The sequence below is a fragment of the Schistocerca piceifrons genome, chromosome 5 (genome assembly GCF_021461385.2).
Source record: "Schistocerca piceifrons isolate TAMUIC-IGC-003096 chromosome 5, iqSchPice1.1, whole genome shotgun sequence".
Taxonomy (NCBI): Eukaryota; Metazoa; Arthropoda; class Insecta; order Orthoptera; family Acrididae; genus Schistocerca; species Schistocerca piceifrons.
The window spans coordinates 591,626,720-591,642,580 of record NC_060142.1 but is presented as its reverse complement, the minus strand read 5'-3'; the positions used below and the strand labels follow the sequence as shown (position 1 = coordinate 591,642,580).

The 15,861-nt window shown below is 42.0% G+C and overlaps 1 protein-coding gene across 1 annotated transcript in view; it reads left to right on the top strand.

The window, feature by feature from the left end:
* LOC124799297 (piezo-type mechanosensitive ion channel component) overlaps positions 1-15,861 on the top strand; it is a 715,678-nt gene that overhangs the window by 382,745 nt on the left and 317,072 nt on the right. Inside the window, exon 22 of the mRNA XM_047262884.1 lies at positions 6,144-6,345. Coding sequence (XP_047118840.1) covers positions 6,144-6,345 — 202 coding nt within the window. The remainder of the gene's footprint in view (positions 1-6,143; positions 6,346-15,861) is intronic.

The window sequence follows — 15,861 nt, the reverse complement described above, 5'->3', positions numbered from 1 at the left end:
AGGGCATGCAGCTTTACTGTATGATTACATGATGATGGCGTCCTCTTGGGTAAAATATTCCGGAAGTAAAATAGTCCCCCATTCGGATCTCCGGGCGGGGACTACTCAAGAGGATGTCGTTATCAGGAGAAAGAAAACTGGCGTTCTACGGATCGGAGCGTGGAATGTCAGATCCCTTAATCGGGCAGGTAGGTTAGAAAATTTAAAAAGGGAAATGGATAGGTTGAAGTTAGATATAGTGGGAATTAGTGAAGTTCGGTGGTAGGAGGAACAAGACTTCTGGTCAGGTGACTGCAGGGTTATAAACACAAAATCAAATAGGGGTAATGCAGGAGTAGGTTTAATAATGAATAGAAAAATAGGAATGCGGGTAAGCTACTACAAACAGCATAGTGAACGCATTATTGTGGCCAAGATAGATACGAAGCCCACACCTACTACAGTAGTACAAGTTTATATGCCAACTAGCTCTGCAGATGACGAAGAAATTGAAGAAATGTATGATGAAATAAAAGAAATTATTCAGATTGTGAAGGGAGACGAAAATTTAATAGTGATGGATGACCGGAATGCGAGTGTAGGAAAAGGGAGAGAAGGAAACATAGCAGGTGAATATGGATTGGGGGACAGGAATGAAAGAGGAAATCGCCTTGTAGAATTTTGCACAGAGCACAACATAATCATAACTAACACTTGGTTTAAGAATCATGAAAGAAGGTTGTATACATGGAAGAACCCTGGAGATACTAAAAGGTATCAGATAGATTATATAATGGTAAGACAGAGATTTAGGAACCAGGTTTTAAATTGTAAGACATTTCCAGGGGCAGATGTGGACTCTGACCACAATCTATTGGTTATGACCTGTAGATTAAAACTGAAGAAACTGCAAAAAGGTGGGAATTTAAGGAGATGGGACCTGGATAAACTAAAAGAACCAGAGGTTGTACAGAGATTCAGGGAGAGCATAAGGGAGCAATTGACAGGAATGGGGGAAATAAATACAGTAGAAGAAGAATGGGTAGCTTTGAGGGATGAAGTAGTGAAGGCAGCAGAGGATCAAGTAGGTAAAAAGACGAGGGCTAGTAGAAATCCTTGGGTAACAGAAGAAATACTGAATTTAATTGATGAAAGGAGAAAATATAAAAATGCAGTAAGTGAAACAGGCAAAAAGGAATACAAACGTCTCAAAAATGAGATCGACAGGAAGTGCAAAATGGCTAAGCAGGGATGGCTAGAGGACAAATGTAAGGATGTAGAGGCCTATCTCACTAGGGGTAAGATAGATACCGCCTACAGGAAAATTAAAGAGACCTTTGGAGATAAGAGAACGACTTGTATGAATATCAAGAGCTCAGATGGAAACCCAGTTCTAAGCAAAGAAGGGAAAGCAGAAAGGTGGAAGGAGTATATAGAGGGTCTATACAAGGACGATGTACTTGAGGACAATATTATGGAAATGGAAGAGGATGTAGATGAAGATGAAATGGGAGATATGATACTGCGTGAAGAGTTTGACAGAGCACTGAAAGACCTGAGTCGAAACAAGGCCCCCGGAGTAGACAGTATTCCATTGGAACTACTGACGGCCTTGGGAGAGCCAGTCCTGACAAAACTCTACCATCTGGTGAGCAAGATGTATGAAACAGGCGAAATACCCTCAGACTTCAAGAAGAATATAATAATTCCAATCCCAAAGAAAGCAGGTGTTGACAGATGTGAAAATTACCGAACAATCAGCTTAATAAGTCACAGCTGCAAAATACTAACATGAATTCTTTACAGACGAATGGAAAAACTAGTAGAAGCCAACCTCGGGGAAGATCAGTTTGGATTCCAGAGAAACACTGGAACACATGAGGCAATACTGACCTTACGACTTATCTTAGAAGAAAGATTAAGGAAAGGCAAACCTACGTTTCTAGCATTTGTAGACTTAGAGAAAGCTTTTGACAATGTTGACTGGAATACTCTCTTTCAAATTCTAAAGGTGGCAGGGGTAAAATACAGGGAGCGAAAGGCTATTTACAATTTGTACAGAAACCAGATAGCAGTTATAAGAGTCGAGGGACACGAAAGGGAAGCAGTGGTTGGGAAGGGAGTGAGACAGGGTTGCAGCCTCTCCCGATGTTATTCAATCTCTATATTAAACAAGCAGTAAAGGAAACAAAAGAAAAATTCGGAGTAGGTATTAAAATCCATGGAGAAGAAATAAAAACTTTGAGGTTCGCCGATGACATTGTAATTCTGTCAGAGACAGCAAAGAACTTGGAAGAGCAGTTGAATGGAATGGACAGTGTCTTGAAAGGAGGATATAAGATGAACATCAACAAAAGCAAAACAAGGATAATGGAGTGTAATCTAATTAAGTCGGGTGATGCTGAGGGAATTAGATTAGGAAATGAGACACTTAAAGTAGTAAAGGAGTTTTGCTATTTGGGGAGCAAAATAACTGATGATGGTCGAAGTAGAGAGGATATAAAATGTAGGCTGGCAATGGCAAGGAAAGCGTTTCTGAAGAAGAGAAATTTGTTAACATCCAGTATAGATTTAAGTGTCAGGAAGTCATTTCTGAAAGTATTCGTATGGAGTGTAGCCATGTATGGAAGTGAAACATGGACGATAAATAGTTTGGACAAGAAGAGAATAGAAGCTTTCGAAATGTGGTGCTACAGAAGAATGCTGAAGATTAGATGGGTAGATCACATAACTAATGAGGAAGTATTGAATAGGATTGGGGAGAAGAGAAGTTTGTGGCACAACTTGACCAGAAGAAGGGATCGGTTGGTAGGACATGTTCTGAGGCATCAAGGGATCACCAATTTAGTATTGGAGGGCAGCGTGGAGGGTAAAAATCGTAGAGGGAGACCAAGAGATGAATACACTAAGCAGATTCAGAAGGATGTAGGTTGCAGTAGGTACTGGGAGATGGAAAAAGCTTGCACAGGATAGAGTAGCATGGAGAGCTGCATCAAACCAGTCTCAGGACTGAAGACCACAACAACAACAACATGTGTAGTGCAATTTATATTGAGGAAATGATGTAATTTGATTTATTACTTCTTTTAGTTTCTCAGGAGGGTTTTTGCTACCAGGTGGTATCTTTTTCGTTTTGTTTTCACTTAAAGTTCCAGATACATTAGCCTGTCGATTGGTAAGCTCAAGTGTGATGAACACCTGGGACTCATCGAGGATATTCCTGAAACATTCTCAGGAAACACGACATTGTTCTCCTGTTACTCAGAAATGAAAAAAAATGAGTAACCATATGGCAATTTGCTTTGTCGGGATCCTGGGTCCTTTTCCATGATGTTGCAGGTGCTTTTGAGTCATTGAGTCTGACTACAAAGTTTACTCTTTCGTTTCAATCTTCAAGAGCCTAATATTCATTAAATATTTTTGTCCCAACCTTGTTCAGTTCGTCAATCAATTTGTCTAGTTTTTCTTTACATTTCAAGTGGCACATTTATAAAGGTTTTGAAGCTCCAGCTTTAAATTCTTTCCCTTTGACTGTTATATTTTTTTGTCCCATATTCCAATTTTGTTTCCATTCTGCTCTTGCTTCTCAAGAATAAGTACCTTTCATGGCATTTGATGCAGACTTTTTTTCTGGTTCAGCAATTACATAGCCAATTTCCTGTGCAATACTGTCAATTTTCTTCCTTTTTGAAGGTCTTCCAGCAGTCACTATCTTCCACACATTTGTATGCTCATCCTCTCTTGACTCACTCTCTTCTACATCTGTATCTACATCTATATCTTCATCTACATAGATACTCCGCAAGCCACTGTACGGAGAGTGGCAGAGGGTATTGTGTACCAATACTTGTCATTTCCTTTCCTGTTTGATTTACAAATAGAGTGAGGGGAATACAACTGTCTGTATGCCTCTGTACAAGCCCTCATTTTTTGTATCTTATCCTCATGGTCCTTATGCATAGTGTATATTGGGGGAAGTAGAACTATTTGGCAGTCAGCTTCAAGTGCCGGTTCTTTAAATTTTCACAATATTTTTTCTCAAAAAGAACATCGCCTTCCCTCCAGAGATTTCCATTTGAGTTTCTGAAGCATCTCCGTAACACTTACATGTTGTTCAAACCTATCGGTAACAAATCTAGCAGCCTGCCTCTGAATTGCGTCGATGTCTTCCTTTGATATGATCTGGTACGGATCCTAAACACTCGAGCAGTACTCACGAATAGGTCACACCAGGGTTCTATGTGCGGTTTCCTTTACAGGCGAACCACTCTTTCTAAAAGTCTCCTAATAAACCAAAGTTGATCATTCGCCTTCCTTCTCACAGTTTCCACATGCTCATTCCACCTCATATCACTTTGCAACATTACGCCCAGATATTTAAATAACTTGACTGTATCAAGCAGGACACTAATGATATTGTATCCAAACATTACATGTTTGATCTTCCTAATCATTCACTTTAACTTAAATTTTTTCAACATTTAGGGCTAGTTGTCCATCACACCAACTGGAAATTTTGTATAAGTCATCTTGTATCTTATTACAGCCACTCATCTTTGACACCTTGCCATGCACTATAGCATCATCAGCAAACAACCGCAGATCACTGTCCATCCTGTCAGTCAAATCATTTATGTATATAGAGACCAACAGCAGTCCTATCACATTTCCCCGGGGCACGCATAACCATACCCTTGTCTCTGATGAACACTCACTGTTAAGGACAACATACCAGCTTCTATTATTTAAGAAGTCTTTGAGCCACTTGTATATCTGTGAACTTATTCCATATGCTAGTATCATCATTAACAGCCTGCAGTGGGGCACCGTATCAAATGCTTTCTGGAAATCTAGAAATATGGAATCTGCCTGTTGCCCTTCATCCATAGTTCTTTGTAAGTTATGTGAGAAAACAGCAACTTGAGTTTCACCCAAACGATGCTTTCTAAAACAATGCCGATTCATGCAAATAAGCTTCTCAGTCTGAAGAAAGTTTATTATATTCAAACTGAGAATATGTTCAAGGATTCTGCAGAAAATAGAAGTTATGGATATTGGTCTGTAATTTTGTGAGTCCGTTCTTTTACCTTTTTTATATACTGGAGTCACCCGCACTTTTTTATGGTCACCTGGGACTTTGCACTGGCTGTGAGAGTCATGATAAATGCAAGCTAGGTAAGGGGATAATGCTGCAGAGTACCCTTTGTAAAATGGAACCGGGATTCCATGCAGACCTGGTGATTTATTTGCTTTAAAATCCAGAACATAGTCTTCATCAATATTGCAATCAACAGATATATCAAACAGAGGATCACTACAGTTGCTTATTACATCCACAGTATCCTGGATTATTCCTAACTGCTCCTTACGTAGCTCAGATGACACATGTGAGAATGTATCTTCCTGTTTTTCGAGGTTAACTACCATATTTCTCGTACTGCTTTCGTTAAGAGCTGAAATACACAGAAACAGGTTCTAAGTAACAGGAAATTTTGATTGTGAAATAGCTACTTATGATAATATTCTTTCCTATATTCGCTACTGAACATTATCAAGAGCACTTAATTGTTTCACCATTTTTGTCCTGTGTTAAAGATTTCTTTGCATGTTCTAATATTCTTAATGACGTAGTAGACATCTTCAAAAGTGTACTGTTCTTATGTTATTATTATCCTATTTTATGTATATGATTGAACAACCACAAACCACTGTATTATACATTGTTAGTACTGAGAATTAATCTGTTTTTGTAAGCTAACCAAATGTTTACAACTTCAAATAGTGCTCACAGAGGTAACAATAAATCATAGATATTCTATAATGGTAGCACACATTGTACCAAAGACATTAAGTCATCACCTGCATCATTTTCCGTGACCAGGTCAAGGAATATTACGAGACTTTTACTTCATTGGACTGCAGCACTAATAGTATAAATTGACTTATACTGTTTTCCAAGGTAGATATCAACATGTTTACTTGTACTATTACGACTAAATGACTTATAGGATATTGTATCCAGTTCTGACTTAAATTACTTTTGCCAAAAGATTGAAATCCCCTCCAGGACTCCAACTTCTTTTGAGCATATTCTGACTTATACTTTTTTTTCTGGCAGCGTAGAATTAATGGTCTGTCATTTTTATGGCGGCGGCTTGTTTCAGGCTTGTCTCATGGCTACTGTTGGGCTGATTGGAACACGTCTGGATTTTTATGCAGTTTTGTATTCCTTCTGGCTGTGCCTCTTGTTTGCAATGAGAAGAGAAACTGCAGCCAGAATCTGGATATTCTATCAAATTTTTATAGCTGTACTCTTACCTGTTCAGTATGCGCTAGCAGTTGGTTTGCCACCTGGACTGTGCCTGTGTAAGTGCACTTACAAATTAATGTTAACTAAAAGTTGACCTATAAATAAAGAAAATTGAGATGAGTTAGTGATAAGTTTCCTATTTTATTATAGTTGTAATTTGTTTCTATTTTAATATGTATTACCTGTGAGGAACAACTTCTTGAGCTCCCTATATCTTTAAGACAGTGAAAGCTGACAATTTTCAGTTAATACTTTAAAAAATTTCTTTTTGTGTTTTTTGTCACAATATATTACTGTAGTACAAAAATACATTCAGTCTTCTACTTGTCTCTTCTTTGTAGGTTGTGTCATGTTAATTTCTTTCTTAATGAACAAACAGTATTTTCTTTGAACAATGATGTTCACCAGGGATCAGTAGCACAACCCACACTGGAAGAAGTTAAAGTTAGTATCGAGACTCTTAAAAACAATAGAGCTCTGGGAGAAAACAATATTACAGCAGAAATGGTAAAACATGGAGGAGAAAAACTAGTAAGTGTTTTGCATGAGATTACAGTGGAAATATGGCGGAAAGAAAATATGCCAAAACAGTGGAGTACAGCAGTGGAGCACTGCAATTCTTCTATAATTCCCGCACTCAGGTTTGTCATGTTTCTTATGTATGGGTCAAGAAGCATGACAGTCCTGACTGCAGGAATTATAGAAGAATTGCAGTGCTCTGTGTAGTATGTAAAGTATTGGGAAAAATCATGGCTGGGTGGTTAAGAACATAAGTAGAAGTATCTAGGAGACTACCAGTGTGATTTCAGAACTAATAGATCCATTACAGATCAGATTTTCACTATCAGACAGATCCTTGAAAAATGTTATAACATCGATGTTCACCACCTGTTCATTGATTTCAAACAAGCTTATGGTGGTATCAGAAGGGATCAACTTTGGAAGGCAATGCAAGAGGCAGGAGTCCCTAACAAACTGATAAGATTGGTTCAAATGACTTTGGGAAGAACAATATGCAAAGGAAAGATCGAGGGCACTTTATCAAAGGCATTTGAAGTTAACCAAGGACTGCAGCAGGTTGATGTTCCCTCCACTATTCTATTTAATGTCCCCTTCAAGAGAGTAATGCGAAAGACACAAAGCAACAACCCTGGGGAACACTATTTAATAGAATGACTCAGGAGCTTGCATATGCAGATGATATTGATTTGTTATCCAGGAGGAAACAGGATCTGGAAGAAAAGCTTGAAAAAGTAGGAAGATATGGTGCAGAGATGGGGCTGACCATTAATCAGTCAAAGACCAAGTATGTGTTAACATCTAGGAAAAGATATAGTGAAGGAGAAAGAAGCATGACTTTGAACGGAAAAGAATATGAATGCTGTGAGAGCTTTAAATATCTTGGGTCTCTGGTAACTAAGAATAATGATATGAAAGATGAAATACATGCAAAGATTGCAGCTGATAAAAGGAGCTACTTTGCACTGGTTAAAGTGTTTACAGCAAGAAGCTTTAGTAGGAATCTGTGTATCATACAGTAGTTAGACATGTGGTGATGTATGGTTTGGAAACCTGGTCTATGACACAAAATGGTGAGGAGTTGTTGCTGAGATGGGAAAGGAAGATACTTAGGAAAATCTACAGCCCAGTGAATGGTAGGGGTTTTTGGAGAATCATAAATAATGAGATCAGAGAGTTGTACAACAAACCGAATATCGTGACAGAAATAAAGAGTAAGAGACTACGTTGGTTGGGACACGTAGAAAGAATGGTGGAGAACAGCACAGTCAAGAAAGTTTTCAAAAGAAAACCCAGTGGATGTCGTATAAGGGGCAGACCAAGGACCAGATGGCTAGACAATGTGGAGGACTTGAGAAGGATGGGAATTAGAAGATGGAGAGCCAAGACAGCCAGCAGAGAAGAGTGGGCAGAGATTGTCCAGGAGGCCAAGGCCCTATGAGGGCTGTAGTGTCAAGGTGTAGTAGTAGTAATGATTAATGCCAGCTCATCAAAATTTAGAGAATTGCTTCTTCTTTATTACCATTCCAAACTAAAAAATCAATTAATTTTGTAATTTATTGAATCTGATAGAAAATTCATTGTATCTGATAGAAAATTCAAATGATATGTGCCACATCTAGATGATTATGAATACAATATAATGGAAGGAAACATTCCACGTGGGAAAAATTATATGTAAAAAACAAAGATGAGGTGACTTACCGAACAAAAGCGCTGGCAGGTCGATAGACACACAAACAAACACAAACATACACACAAAATTCAAGCTTTCGCAACAAACTGTTGCCTCGTCAGGAAAGAGGGAAGGAGAGGGGAAGACGAAAGGAAGTGGGTTTTAAGGGAGAGGGTAAGGAGTCATTCCAATCCCGGGAGCGGAAAGACTTACCTTAGGGGGAAAAAAAGGACAGGTATACACTCGCACACGCGCACATATCCATCCACACATACAGACACAAGCAGACATATTTAAAGACAAAGAGTTTGGGCAGAGATGTCAGTCGAGGCAGAAGTGTAGAGGCAAAGAAGTTGTTGAAAGACAGGTGAGGTATGAGTGGCGGCAACTTGAAATTAGCGGAGATTGAGGCCTGGCGGATGACGAGAAGAGAGGATATACTGAAGGGCAAGTTCCCATCTCTGGAGTTCGGATAGGTTGGTGTTGGTGGGAAGTATCCAGATAACCCGGACGGTGTAACACTGTGCCAAGATGTGCTGGCTGTGCACCAAGGCATGTTTAGCCACAGGGTGATCCTCATTACCAACAAACACTGTCTGCCTGTGTCCATTCATGCGAATGGACAGTTTGTTGCTGGTCATTCCCACATAGAATGCATCACAGTGTAGGCAGGTCAGTTGGTAAATCACGTGGGTGCTTTCACACGTGGCTCTGCCTCTGATCGTGTACACCTTCCGGGTTACAGGACTGGAGTAGGTGGTGGTGGGAGGGTGCATGGGACAAATTTTGCATCGGGGGCGGTTACAAGGATAGGAGCCAGAGGGTAGGGAAGGTGGTTTGGGGATTTCATAGGGATGAACTAACAGGTTACGAAGGTTAGGTGGACGGCGGAAAGACCCTCTTGGCGGAGTGGGGAGGATTTCATGAAGGATGGATCTCATTTCAGGGCAGGATTTGAGGAAGTCGTATCCCTGCTGGAGAGCCGCATTCAGAGTCTGGTCCAGTCCCGGAAAGTATCCTGTCACAAGTGGGGCACTTTTGTGGTTCTTCTGTGGGGGATTTTGGGTTTGAGGGGACGAGGAAGTGGCTCTGGTTATTTGCTTCTGTACCAGGTCGGGAGGGTAGTTGCGGGATGCGAAAGCTGTTTTCAGGTTGTTGGTGTAATGATTCAGGGATTCCGGACTGGAGCAGATTCGTTTGCCACGAAGACCTAGGCTGTAGGGAAGGGACCGTTTGATGTGGAATGGGTGGCAGCTGTCATAATGGAGGTACTGTTGCTTGTTGGTGGGTTTGATGTGGACGGACGTGTGAAGTTGGCCATTGGACAGGTGGAGGTCAACGTCAAGGAAAGTGGCATGGGATTTGGAGTAGGACCAGGTGAAAGTGATGGAACCAAAGGAGTTGAGGTTGGAGAGGAAATTCTGGAGTTCTTCTTCACTGTGAGTCCAGATCATGAAGATGTCATCAATAAATCTGTACCAAACTTTGGGTTGGCAGACTTGGGTAACCAAGAAGGCTTCCTCTAAGCGACCCATGAATAGGTTGGCGTACGAGGGGGCCATCCTGGTGCCCATGGCTGTTCCCTTTAATTGTTGGTATGTCTGGCCCTCAAAAGTGAAGAAGTTGTGGGTCAGGATGAAGCTGGCTAAGGTGATGAGGAAAGAGGTTTTAGGTAGGGTGGCAGGTGCTCGGCGTGAAAGGAAATGCTCCATCGCAGCGAGGCCCTGGACGTGCGGAATATTTGTGTATAAGGACGTGGCATCAATGGTTACAAGGATGGTTTCCGGGGGTAACAGATTGGGTAAGGATTCCAGGCGTTCAAGGAAGTGGTTGGTGTCCTTGATGAAGGATGGGAGACTGCATGTAATGGGTTGAAGGTGTTGATCTACGTAGGCAGAGATACGCTCTGTTTGGGCTTGGTAACCAGCTACAATGGGGCGGCCGGGATGATTGGGTTTGTGGATTTTAGGAAGAAGGTAGAAGGTAGGGGTGCGGGGTGTCGGTGGGGTCAGGAGGTTGATGGAGTCAGGTGAAAGGTTTTGCAGGGGGCCTAAGGGTCTGAGGATTCCTTGAAGCTCCGCCTGGACATCGGGAATGGGGTTACCTTGGCAAACTTTATATGTGTTCTCATATTTTCTCAGGCTTGTCTGACATTTGGCATTACCCCCAAAGGCCTCACACTCAAAGTTCCCATCTCTGGCTGCAACCCTTCCTTCCATCAGTCCCTATACCAGTTCCAAACTGAACAATCCATTGCCCTCACCCACCTAATCCTTCACCTACACATCAACTCAGCCAATGAACACACCCGTCAACTCCTATCCTTAATAAAAGTCCTTAATCTTTCCTCACCCACATCCACACCGGCTGTTCAGAGCATCCTCCTACAGGCCAACCGTAAATTAGAACAGCATGCCACCCTCCACCTCAAAAAACTATCCAATCTCCTGGTTTCCCACCTCCGGAAAGGCAACTCACTCACCCTTCACAACCTTTCCAGCAAACCTCAACCTCCTCTCATTGCACACAAACCCAGTCTCTCCCATCTACTCAATCTCCCACTTCCAGCTCCACTCCCTCCAAAACCTCAAAATTCCGATCAACACAATCTGGAACCACAACACCCTAATTCAGTAGTTAACCTTTCCTCCAAACCTCTCTCCCAATCCGAAACCTCTGCCCTATCCAAAGGCCTCACCTTCAGCCCCACTCCCAGATTCAACCAAACAGCCCTCGTCAAAGATTTACTGTCCTACACTCGTACTCTCTGCTGGAAGTATCACTTTGCCACGAAGAAAAATGATCCTAATCCTACTCCTAATGATCCGACTCCTCAAGACACCATCCAAATTGAACCCTGCTTGGAACAGTTCCGTCCTCCGTCACAGCGGGACCCACCTCCTCTTCCTCAAAATCACCCTCTCCAAACCTTCCAGGAATTTCTGACTTCCAGCCTTGCATCTCAATCCTTCTTAAAAAACCTTAATCCTACACCCAACATCACCACTGCTGAAGCCCAGGCTATCCGTGATCTGAAGGCTGACCGATCCATCGTCATTCTTCCGGCGGACAAGGGTTCCACGACCGTGGTACTTGATCGTCGGGAGTATGTGGCTGAGGGACTGCGTCAGCTTTCAGACAACACCACATACAAAGTTTTCCAAGGTAACCCCATTCCCGATGTCCAGGCGGAGCTTCAAGGAATCCTCAGAACCTTAGGCCCCCTGCAAAACCTTTCACCTGACTCCATCAACCTCCTGACCCCACCGACACCCCGCACCCCTACCTTCTAACTTCTTCCTAAAATCCACAAACCCAATCATCCCGGCCGCCCCATTGTAGCTGGTTACCAAGCCCCCACGGAGCGTATCTCTGCCTACGTAGATCAACACCTTCAACCCATTACATGCAGTCTCCCATCCTTCATCAAGGACACCAACCACTTCCTTGAACGCCTGGAATCCTTACCCAATCTGTTACCCCCGGAAACCATCCTTGTAACCATTGATGCCACGTCCTTATACACAAATATTCCGCACGTCCAGGGCCTCGCTGCGATGGAGCATTTCCTTTCACGCCGAGCACCTGCCACCCTACCTAAAACCTCTTTCCTCATCACCTTAGCCAGCTTCATCCTGACCCACAACTTCTTCACTTTTGAGGGCCAGACATACCAACAATTAAAGGGAACAGCCATGGGCACCAGGATGGCCCCCTCGTACGCCAACCTATTCATGGGTCGCTTAGAGGAAGCCTTCTTGGTTACCCAAGTCTGCCAACCCAAAGTTTGGTACAGATTTATTGATGACATCTTCATGATCTGGACTCACAGTGAAGAAGAACTCCAGAATTTCCTCTCCAACCTCAACTCCTTTGGTTCCATCAGTTTCACCTGGTCCTACTCCAAATCCCATGCCACTTTCCTTGACGTTGACCTCCACCTGTCCAATGGCCAACTTCACACGTCCGTCCACATCAAACCCACCAACAAGCAACAGTACCTCCATTATGACAGCTGCCACCCATTCCACATCAAACGGTCCCTTCCCTACAGCCTAGGTCTTCGTGGCAAACGAATCTGCTCCAGTCCGGAATCCCTGAATCATTACACCAACAACCTGAAAACAGCTTTCGCATCCCGCAACTACCCTCCCGACCTGGTACAGAAGCAAATAACCAGAGCCACTTCCTCGTCCCCTCAAACCCAAAATCCCCCACAGAAGAACCACAAAAGTGCCCCACTTGTGACAGGATACTTTCCGGGACTGGACCAGACTCTGAATGCGGCTCTCCAGCAGGGATACGACTTCCTCAAATCCTGCCCTGAAATGAGATCCATCCTTCATGAAATCCTCCCCACTCCGCCAAGAGGGTCTTTCCGCCGTCCACCTAACCTTCGTAACCTGTTAGTTCATCCCTATGAAATCCCCAAACCACCTTCCCTACCCTCTGGCTCCTATCCTTGTAACCGCCCCCGATGCAAAACCTGTCCCATGCACCCTCCCACCACCACCTACTCCAGTCCTGTAACCCGGAAGGTGTACACGATCAGAGGCAGAGCCACGTGTGAAAGCACCCACGTGATTTACCAACTGACCTGCCTACACTGTGATGCATTCTATGTGGGAATGACCAGCAACAAACTGTCCATTCGCATGAATGGACACAGGCAGACAGTGTTTGTTGGTAATGAGGATCACCCTGTGGCTAAACATGCCTTGGTGCACAGCCAGCACATCTTGGCACAGTGTTACACCGTCCGGGTTATCTGGATACTTCCCACCAACACCAACCTATCCGAACTCCAGAGATGGGAACTTGCCCTTCAGTATATCCTCTCTTCTCGTCATCCGCCAGGCCTCAATCTCCGCTAATTTCAAGTTGCCGCCACTCATACCTCACCTGTCTTTCAACAACTTCTTTGCCTCTACACTTCTGCCTCGACTGACATCTCTGCCCAAACTCTTTGTCTTTAAATATGTCTGCTTGTGTCTGTATGTGTGGATGGATATGTGCGCGTGTGCGAGTGTATACCTGTCCTTTTTTTCCCCCTAAGGTAAGTCTTTCCGCTCCCGGGATTGGAATGACTCCTTACCCTCTCCCTTAAAACCCACTTCCTTTCGTCTTCCCCTCTCCTTCCCTCTTTCCTGACGAGGCAACAGTTTGTTGCGAAAGCTTGAATTTTGTGTGTATGTTTGTGTTTGTTTGTGTGTCTATCGACCTGCCAGCGCTTTTGTTCGGTAAGTCACCTCATCTTTGTTTTTTACATATAATTATGAATACACTATTATGTTAACTCTTTCCAGACTCAGGTTTACAAGATTAATGTCATTCACTTACATTAAAGGCTTTTTATAATTCTACTTTTGACTGTGTTGGAGAGCCTGTCACATGCCAGGACCACTGTCCTGAACTATGGTGTGACATTTCAAACACCATACTACTGATACTTTTTCTCAGTTGTGTGCCATTGGTAAACTACAGACGTGCTCTGTAGTAGTCATTGAACTCTCGACTAGATGAAATTTTCTTAAATCTTGATTTGACACCAATATATACTAAGGTAATATTCTGAGAACTGGGAGCTACAATTAGAATTTATTATACATTTTCTATACATCAAACAAGAGATTAGTCATTAACATGTGTCCTTATTTTAGGCTAATATCCAGTTCAGGCTCTCACATTCAACCAACTAAACAAAATGCTGTTACAAAAAGATTCATTATATATTGACGTTATTGCAATATATTATGTTAAAACCGCTGCTATTCCTTGGAGCTATCTACAGCACAGCAGTCGCTTCGCTGCACTTGCAATATCGTCACGTGCAGTGATACAGGTCTTGTTGCCACGTGAAGCAATAATGACTACCTGAGGCACACAAGTAGAATAACCACAACAGAATATGACCCATAATAAGCTTTCATACATAAGAAAGATAGTTCTAACCCTCCAAATATCCTTTCTTCTCAACTTTACTAAAATGTACAGTTTTATACACTTCATTTATACATCAAGCTAATACAGGTTTTTCCTATTAATCTAAAGGTTTCCTTTTTTGGAATTATTACCAATAAAATAGTGGAATATCTCATATCCTCTCATGTGCTGTGCCATATAAATGAAGCAGCATCAGGCTATGTAACCATATTTATTAAATAATAAATTAATATGAAAATAACTTCAGGTACTTAGATTGCAACTGTTGAATTGTTGTCCAGTATTTCATTTTTCTTTGTGACTATTCAGTACACTAGTATGGATTGCACTTTATTTCTCCTATTTTATCCAAATCGAGTAAGTCTGTATGTTTTATGTACAAAAATATATCTCTGTATAAGTCCATTTATTATCAACACATGTTGCAAAATGGACCAGATAGGTAATTAAGAAAACACACAAAACAGGTAGCTCATTTGCCACTATGAAATATAACAATGCCATGTAATATTTGATAATACTCTGATTGAATTCATCTTTGAGAGATTTGTAATAGTTGTTAAACTGTTCTGTGCAAGTCACAAAATATCTGCATTGAAGACTAGTACAGTGAATCAAAATATATTCTTCCAAGCTTATTATGGTACTGATTCATACCCATTGTAGTTGCCAACTAAAAGTTACACTACTAGAGTCAGAAACCTTCTAGGGCTCACTTCCTTCGGCTTGACTTTCAAAAAGAAGCTGAAGAAAAGAAAACTTAAGACTACAATACTAAAATCATACACTCGATCATTCAAAGGGTTCAAAGATTATTGCTCCTTTCTGTGACATGGGAATGATTTTTACTTAACACCTAAGTACTGAACATTTGAGTCTTTTAGCTGTCGTTTGTACTTTAGTTATCATTGTTGCTACAACTTCTCTGGCATTATGTCACCTTATTGGAGGATCCTGTATGCCCACATGGTATCTCCTCTGCTGGTTGACATCAAACATCTTCCTGCATCAGTAACCTTCCCATCACCCAAGCACTGCTTTATGCAGAGTGCATCCATCTTCAGGCCAAACAGATGGAAGTGGAAGGTGTGAGCTCTGGGCTGTAGGGTGGATGAGGAAGAACAGTCCATTGAAGTTTTATGAGCTCTTCTTGGGTGCACAGACTTTTGTGAGGCCTGGGATTGTCATGGATGAGTAGTAGTTCAATTGTATTTTGGTGGTTATGGACATGCCAAAGTTGCTTCTTCAATTTTCTGAGAGTAGCACAGTACACTTCAGAGTTGATGAATGGACAATGGGGCATGATATTAAACAGAATAACCTCTTCAGAGTCCCAGAGGCTGTTGCTAAGACCTTGCCAACTGAGGGTGTGGCACTGAACTACTACTTCGAGGGGGAGGTAGTGTGGTGTCACTCCATGGATAGCACTTTTGTA